The 8,269-nt window shown below is 56.8% G+C and overlaps 1 protein-coding gene across 1 annotated transcript in view; it reads right to left on the reverse strand.

The window, feature by feature from the left end:
• RIN3 (Ras and Rab interactor 3) overlaps window positions 1-7,750 on the reverse strand; it is a 130,311-nt gene extending 122,561 nt beyond the window's left edge. Inside the window, exon 1 of the mRNA XM_040256613.1 lies at window positions 7,396-7,750. Coding sequence (XP_040112547.1) covers window positions 7,396-7,439 — 44 coding nt within the window. The 5' untranslated portion in view covers window positions 7,440-7,750. The remainder of the gene's footprint in view (window positions 1-7,395) is intronic.
• Between the last annotated feature and the right edge of the window lie 519 nt (window positions 7,751-8,269).

Genomic DNA, 8,269 nt, shown 5'->3' on the forward strand with positions numbered 1-8,269 from the left:
CCAGGGGCTCTTCCTGACCCAGGGATCAAACCAGCATCTCTTACGTCTCCTGCATTGGTGGGTTCTTTACCACTAGCACCACTGGGAAGCCCTTGAACTGCAGCATCCCCAGGGAAATGTACAGTATCCGTCTCTGTCACTGATTGAGACTAAGGGGGCTGGGGCTACAGTGGGTGGGGAAAGAGATCCCCAGTGTATTCCTTCTTGAGAGCTTTCTCCGCCAGAGATCGTCCGTCAATTGTGAATTTCAGATGCAAAGTCCTTTACTTCTTTGGTCCCTGGAGGTGGGTGAAGATGCACATTTATTAACCCAGGGAACAACCCAGCCCTGGGAAAATCCGTGCAGGAGGGGAATGTATCTCTGCTACCCCTGGGGTCTCCTCTTCTTCTACTGGGCTGTCCCTCTCCATCCCCCTTACTTCTCTTTCTGCCTTGAGGAAACAGGCCCTTTCATCAGCCCTGATACCTCATATTGAATGTTGTTAGTCAAGGGGTTGGGATGGTATCTGGCATTTGAAGTCCCATTTCTTAACTAGGGAATAAAAACTTCTTGGCTTTGATAAAGATCCCAGAGTCAGTGATTCAATGGGGGCCATGTTCATGGAGCTAACTGTCCCCTAGGAGAGCCCCTCTAGGGCAGCCTCTCACGGCTCCCGGCTCCCTCTCCTGGAATCCTGAGCCTCCCAGGGCTCCAGGCTGGTGGGTGGAGCCAGGTTCTAGGGGAATCGCTCGCTGCCTGGCCCCAGGTAGGAGAGGCAGGGGGCCTTGGTTTCCCCATAGGATGTGGCCTGAGCGAGCAGTGGTGCCGTGCACAGACGGCAACAACAGACCTTGACCACAACCGCTCCAGAGGCTGTTTCTTCTAAAAGGGAACCGACATTTCACAGCAGGCTGGGTGGGTCTTCAAACATTTACAGACTGAGCTAGGGGCACCCCCAGGAGCTGCCGGCAAAATGGGGCAAGGGGCCCTGCCACCACTCTCGGAGCTTCTGACCACCAGGGCTGTTCCGGGCTCGAGACCAGCATGAGGCTGCTTGGGGGGCCTCACTGGCAGGTGAGGAGAGACAGAGGCAGCAGTCATGCCGGTGGCTTCCAGATCCTTCTATCCAAGGCCTGTGGCTGGCGGCCACACGGGTATGGGGTCAGTAAGGCCCTCCCACTGCCCTGTAGACACCCCAGCTAAGGGAAGGCCTCCTCTGTACCTACCTACCTCCTTTCTTCTAAGGCCACCCTGGCAGGAGGCAAAGGGCTGGTTTCACTGTATAACTCTGAGTGTGTGTGTGTGTGTGTGTGTGTGTGTGTGTGTCCTCGGGCCTCCCTCCCTCCTGCACACGGACGGCCTGGCTCTGTCGCGGCAACAGTGGGGTTGCTGCGGGGAGGCTGGGCCTGCCTAGCAGGTAGCCCCTTCCCTCAGCTGAAGGGCCTGTCCAGCCCCCCGTCCTGAGCCCTTCCTCAGACCATGCCCCTCTCAAACCCTGTCAGGAGCAGCCTTCCCAGCCAGGAACCCCGTGACACCAGGCCGCCAGCCACCTCGTCCACACCCCCACGGCTCCCACACCAGAGGGCCAGAGCAGGGCCCACTCACGCACATCCACTCACACTCAGAGAAGCCCCTCCAAGGAGCCTTCCTAACTCGCCAACCAGGCGGCCAGTGCTACCAGGAAGCCAGGGGCCTCTCCCCAAAGCGGGCTCCCCAAACCAGTACACTTTTTTTTCAAAATGAGTTTTTCAAAAATCACCCATACCAGTGAAAAGACACTTTCTTCCAGGCACTTGATCAGGGTGACGACCCAGAAGTCTCCTTTCTGGGTCTTTGTTTCTTATGAAAGTATGTTCTAGAGGAAACATCAGAGGAAGGAAGAGCTGTCTCATCTCCAACTGGCACTCCCATATCACTCCAGGATACCAGCTTCTACTGCCTCTTGGCCAGTAATTCAGGGAATCACTGAGTCAGATAGAGCAGGGTCTTAGAGATTACTGAGTTCATTTTTCAGGTAGAGAAACTGAGGCCCAGGGAGACTACGAGACTTGCTCCCTAGAAAAAACCTCAAACCCCAGAACAGCGTAGGACCCTAGGATATCCTCCAGCCCTACTGATGTTCTTAGCATGCAGGTCCTGAAGCATCTTCAAAATCAGCAAAGAACCATATCACCAGGCCGACTATCTGGAGAGGGGGTGAAGGGGGAACAAAATGGATAAATTCCACTGAAGCAGCTCAAGCAGTGTTTCTCAGACTTTCCTCCAGCAACTTCTTCTTTTGCCAAAAAGACATTAAAAACTAACAACTACCATCAATGTGCCCGATCATTTCATAAAAGAAAGGAGGCTTAATACAGCAAGAAGACCTAATCTCAGAATAAGGAACAGTGCTGCCCTGGAAAAGATAGTTTGGCAACCTTGGCTGATAGACATACACACGTGCACATGCAGACGCGCACACACACACACACACACACACACACACAACAACAACAACAACAACAACACATCATTTTCCCAGCTTCTCAGTGGACCACAAACCTTCACGACCAGCCAGGGTCCCCCCAGATCCTGTACACCCAGCTGACCCCATTCTTTCGGCGAAGATGCATGTCTATCTGTGATCCAGAGCTGGCCTGGGTCTTTTCTGGGTCACCTCCCCCATAACTGGGCTCTTTCTAGGCACACAGGTGCCCCGAACCCCTAGAGTAACCTGGGCAAAGAATGGGGCCCGGTGAGCAGTCCTCTTCATACTCCTGCCAATCTATCCCTGGCCAAAGCTGGCCTTTCCTGCTCCCTTCGACCCCACTGCCTGATAACTTGGGGGGCGGATTCCTTTCCTCCCGGGCCCACTCTACACTTCCCACCTCAAAGCCTTGGCTCGGGCACTTCTCTCCCCCGAACCTGCCCCCCACCCCCTCCCCGGCTGCCCACCCACTTCCGCTTATGTGTCACTGCCTGGATGACACAACCGAAGGGACGACTCTCAGGAGAGAATCTCGCCGTGACAGATGGAATCTGTGAGCGGGTCTGAAGGACGGTGTTTGTGGTTGTCTGGGACCTGTTCTTCCCTTCCCTCTGCTCTGGCCCATGGCTGGGAGGCCAAGTGAGTTTGCCGCAGACCAGCCCAGACGCCTGTCTGTAAAAGGGAGCTCCCAGGAGACCCGAGGGGGGCCGGGGGTGGGTGCTCTCTTCAAATATCAAGCCCATTCCTGGTTGGTTTCTGACTTGATTTCCTGATGTCTTGGATTAAAATGCAGGTGATCTTGTTGTATTTTAACACTTACTGCCTCAGTAGAGATGACAAAATAGGGACCCAGGCCCAGGATAAGGCCTGTCAAGGGGTAGGGATGATGGGAAGGGGGCCAGGGGTAAACATGCTGAGACTCTCCTATCCTGAGCAGCCCCTGCACCCCTACTCCCTGCCCTCCTATGTGCTTCCCCGGGGTGTCTTTCCACTTCCCAGGGGTGCACTGGGGTTTCTCAGGACCCGAAGTGAAGGAAGGTACCTTTTGCTTAAGCTGACGAGGTATCAATTGCTTCCTGTGGGTCAGAGTCTCTTTTAGGGTCTGAAAGGGGGTGGGCATCCCAGCTGAGGGCCAGCCAGGACCATCTGGGAGCATTAGCCCCTGACAGCAAAGAAACCAGGGTCAGCGAGCTGAGCGGTAGCTGGGACCCTGAATTCATCACTGGATCCTGTTCTGGGTGGGCCTCACCCAGGAAGAGCCCCCACCCTAGCGCTGGAAGTGGTTGAGGGGCTCCTTGAGGTGTTTGGCAGGACCCCTACAATGGATCAGGCATGAGGGAGACAGCCAGGGCTCTCTTAAGCCTGGGGCCTTGCCCTGACAACCCCTTGCAGGCCCAAGGCTCAGGAGTCCCACGTTCTGGGCCCAGCTCCCCTGATATTGGGTAAGTCACTTCCTCTTTCTGGGTCTCCATTTCCTTGTCATAAGAGGGGACTGGAGGAGGTCTGTGACGGCCATGTTGTTTCCAAGAGTGGGCTCTTTTTTCAAATAAAATCTTAAACAGATCCTTAATTTATCAAACACGAGAAAGCGTGTGGGCTCTGAGCACACACATCCCCAGCGACCCCGCCACTGTCCAGCATCTGGTCACCTGTCAGTCACAGCTTCAGCAGCTTCACCTCACCTCCAACCCACCAGCGAAGCCGGGGGCTCCAGCTTCTCATGTCTCCACTGCCCACTGCCCCGGCTCCAGCCCTCTCTCCCAGCCACCACAGGCGCCCCCCTGCTCCTGCCCCTATTCCCCCCACAATCTGTCCTCAATACAATCCAAATACAAGTCAGGTCACCCCTCTGCGAACCCCACCCACGGCCCCTCTCACCTAGAGCACCCTCCAAAGCCTGTACCCCACCGGCTAGCCTTTTTCTGTCCTCTTCCCGACTCCACTCCAGCCTCCCTGGCCTCCCCGTGTCAGACACACCAACCACCCCCCCCCACCCCCCACCCCTCAGGGGCTTGACTCACTCTCCCCACTTCCTTCAGATCTCGCCTAAACACAGTTTTCTTGGAGTGGCCTTCCCTAACCACCTGCTCCAGAACAGCCCCCCTGGGCTCCTATACCCCTAACCCTGACTTTTTGTCTTTCCTGCTGGGAAGGTCAGCTGCAAGCCGGCAGGCGCTCGGATTAAGGCTGGGCCCCCCCCTCTATCTAATGCAGATACTACTTGTGGAATGAACTCTGAATGAATAGAGGAAGAGAAGTGTCTGCATCCAGAGTACTGGGCAGCCTGTCTGCATTTTCCTTCTCCCCAGCCGGTGTTTCCAATAAGCAGCAGACAGAGCTTGCTTGCCAAGATCCTCATACTCCTGTTCCAGGGGGCTGACATCCAAGCCACCCTCTCCGAGCCCCTGGGTGTGGGGTGGGAAGCATTCCCCTAGCTGTCTGGACATCCATCTCCTGCCAGCGAGGAGGAGGGGGCTTTGGGAGCCGGGTGGAAAGCTGAGCTCAGCTAAAGACTTGGAAGCAGCCCTGAGTGGTTGGCAGGCTCTGGGGGTGGCCTGGGGGTGAGGGGTCACAGATGATTGCCCCTCACCATCTTTGGGTACTGTAACACTGGTAGATGTGCAGCTCAGGGGCTGACAGAGATGCACGGGTGAGACTGAGAATTGTCTTCTAGTATTTGAGTGAAGAAGGGTTGGGCCCCTCTGAACAGGGTTTCTAATGGTACAAGTTAGAAGAAGGCAGACTTTCTCTGATATCTATTGGAAAGAATACACAGTGGTGGTTAAGTTCCCCATCACTGGAGGTATGCAAGCACCTTTCAGGAATATTGTCAATGGGATTCCTGTACTGGGTGCAAGGTTAAATGAGATACTATCTCAGAACTCTTCCAACTCCAAAGATCCTCTTAAACTTTTTTTTTTTTTGTAGCAACAAACCAATATTCAATTACTATTTATGATGGATGGGCCCCACACAGTTTAAAGTAAGCTTGCACTGGTGTGTTAATCCTCGGTTGCCTGTGGATAGCTACTTAAATAGTAACTTATCCAATCCTCATAACAATCTTAAGAAGCAGGTGTTATTATTACCCCCATTTTACGGATGAGGCCAAGGCCATCCCATCCTAGTTAAGCAACTGGGAAACAGAAACAGAGGTTATCAACAAATGATAATAGCAGTAATAATAATAACTATTAAGAGTTTGCCCTCCACCCCAGGTGCAAAACTTCTTATGCATTATCTCATTTAATCCTCAAAACAACTCTGAAGGGTAGTTATTATCACTTATCTTCATTTTCTAGGTAAGTGAAAGAAATGGCAACCCACTCCAGTATCCTTGGCCTGGAAAATCTCATGTATAGCGGAGCCTGGTGGGCTGCAGTTCATGGGGTTGCAAAGAGTCCGGCACGACTGAGCGATTAACACTTACTAACACTAACACTAATGAGGCACAGAGAGGTTAAGTACTAATAACTGACCCAGTAATAAACAGAGAAAGGCAAGAGGAAATGGGTAAGGAGAGGTCAACCTGGGACAATTATGGGAAGTCACAGAGTTGGGGACCCTGGCCCCTCACCTCCCCTTCCTCCCTGGGAATCTCCTCCTAGGTCCACCCATCAGTATTGGGTGTGGTAGATATTAGATTCTTGGGGGGGCGCCCTCCCCAACAAAATTTCCAGTTCCTCCAGCGGATGACATTTGTCTTTCCACTTCCAAGGGAAAGGATCCAGGCTAGGACGGAAATGGGGGAGGGGGGGAGGGGAGGCATTCGGATCTAGTGCTCTCAGGTCCCTCTGAGACACCCCTCCCACTAGCCTAGGGCCAGTTACCTCCAGCTGCTCCCCAGTTTGGGGCTGCCGGAGAACAGCCCGTCGCTTTAACACTGGGGAAAACTGAGGCCCGCGGAGCTGAGGTCACAGAGCTAAGCCAGGCAGCAACTGAGTGTCCATCACAGTAGCTCGAGCCTGGCTTCCCCCATGGCGCCCACCATCCTTAATTCCCAGAAAGGTTCTAAGAGGTTTGCCCAGTAATCTGCCTCTGAAGAGGAATCTCTTCAACCCACTGAAGCTTTCCCTGGGCGCCTGCTGTGCTGGGCTGATCGAAAGAATCTGCTTCGGAGCGCAGCCCTGAGCAATGTCCAGAAGTCCGAGGGTGCGAGATGGGGGTGGGGGACATGAAACCAGACGCTGGAGACCCCTCCCGAAAGCCGGTTCCCAAACCGGTTTGGCTTCACGCATTCCAAGCAGCGCCTCCTCCCTTCCGTAGGGGATTCCTAAGGCCACGCGCAGTTCGTGCGCGCTGGACCCTCCCCAAGCCCCAGGCTTCGCAAAGGCCGGTCCGAAGGTCACTGTCCGGGAATCCAAAAGAGGGGTGGGGGAAGGGATCCCGGTGGGTCCTCGGTCCTGGCGGGCGGGTGGGCTATTAGGCCGCGGGCGTGTCCAAACTTACGGGGACCCGGGTCCTCGGCCCCACCCGCGGCCGAGCGCCAGCACCCGAGGACGCGCGCGGGACACAGGCGAAGCGGCGGGCGCGAGAGGCTGGAGGGGCCCGGCCCGCGGTGATCGCATCTGAAGTTCAGGCGAGACCAGAACCCGGGGAGGGGACCGCGATCGCACAGCCCCTCCGCTTCGGCTCTGGCAGAGACGACCCTCAGATACCCACCAACCTAGCCCCGGACGTGCCGGCCGGTTTTCCGGCGAGCGACATACGGGTTTAAAAGTTTCGCCAAGTCTTGGGTCCTGAAGAGGCACCAGGGCCGCCCCCTTCCGCGCAGTACCGGGGAGACCGGCCCGAGCCGTGGCCAGGGGTTTGGTCTCAGTCCAACACCCCGAAGTCCTGCGGCAGGACTACTCCGGAGCTCCGAGCGCTCTCGGGGGCGGGAGGGACGCGGAACGAGAGGGACCCGGAGACACCGAGGGAGAAGGGGGCGCCGCGGCTCCGCACTTACCCCACGGGGTCCGCGCGCTCGGGCGCCCCGGCTCGTCGGATCATGCCGCCGTCAGCTCCGGGACCGTGAAGGCAAGGGCTCAGGCGCCGGGCGGCGCGGGCCGCGGGGGCCCGGGCGCCCGCATGCCCCTGGCGCTGCTGCCCTGGGGAAGGGCCCGGGCGGGCACCGCCGCCAGCCCCGCGCCGAGTCGGGAAGCCACCGCCGCAGCCGCCGCCGCGCTCTGGGGCCCTCGCTCCCTCCACTTCCTGTATCGGAGCGAGCGGGGCTTTCAGGAAGAGGCTGGCCTTGGTGGTCAAGGGTTTTTTTTTGTCAAAAGCCTTTCGGCAGCGGCTCGCGGCCCGGAGCCCCCCACCCCCACCCCCGGGGGCCCTCGGAAGCCCCTGCAGCCGCGCCCCCTGGGCTGGGCCGGGCCTGGCGGCGGGCGGCGTCGGGTCGGAGCGCCCAGCCGCGGGGAGCTGCCTGCGCCGCTCCAGCGGCTCCCGGAGACCGGGGAGAAAAACTTGGAGAAAAGTTTGCAGCTCGGTCAGAGTCCCGTGGGAAGCAAGGCGCTTCCGCTCCGGACCGGCAGGTGGGGAAGCCGAGAGCTCTACTCAGAGCAGTCTCGCGCTTTACCTCCTGCCCAAAGGAGGCTCAAAATGCCATTGGACAGCTCAGACCAGAGGCAGGGCGACTCCTCCACGTCTCTGACAGGTGGCCATGCTGCCTTCTCTTGAATGCCTCCACTGACGGTGGACTCACTACCTTACAAGGCCATCTGTTCCTCCATCAAGCCAGACATCTAATTCACCTATTCTAGGTATCACGCCTAGATCAGAGCAGAAAGAGAAAGCCAGTCAATTTACACAAATACAACTACAGCTACTCTAGTGGGACC

This window comes from Oryx dammah, unplaced genomic scaffold (assembly GCF_014754425.2).
Source record: "Oryx dammah isolate SB20612 unplaced genomic scaffold, SCBI_Odam_1.1 HiC_scaffold_16, whole genome shotgun sequence".
NCBI classification, from domain to species: domain Eukaryota; kingdom Metazoa; phylum Chordata; class Mammalia; order Artiodactyla; family Bovidae; genus Oryx; species Oryx dammah.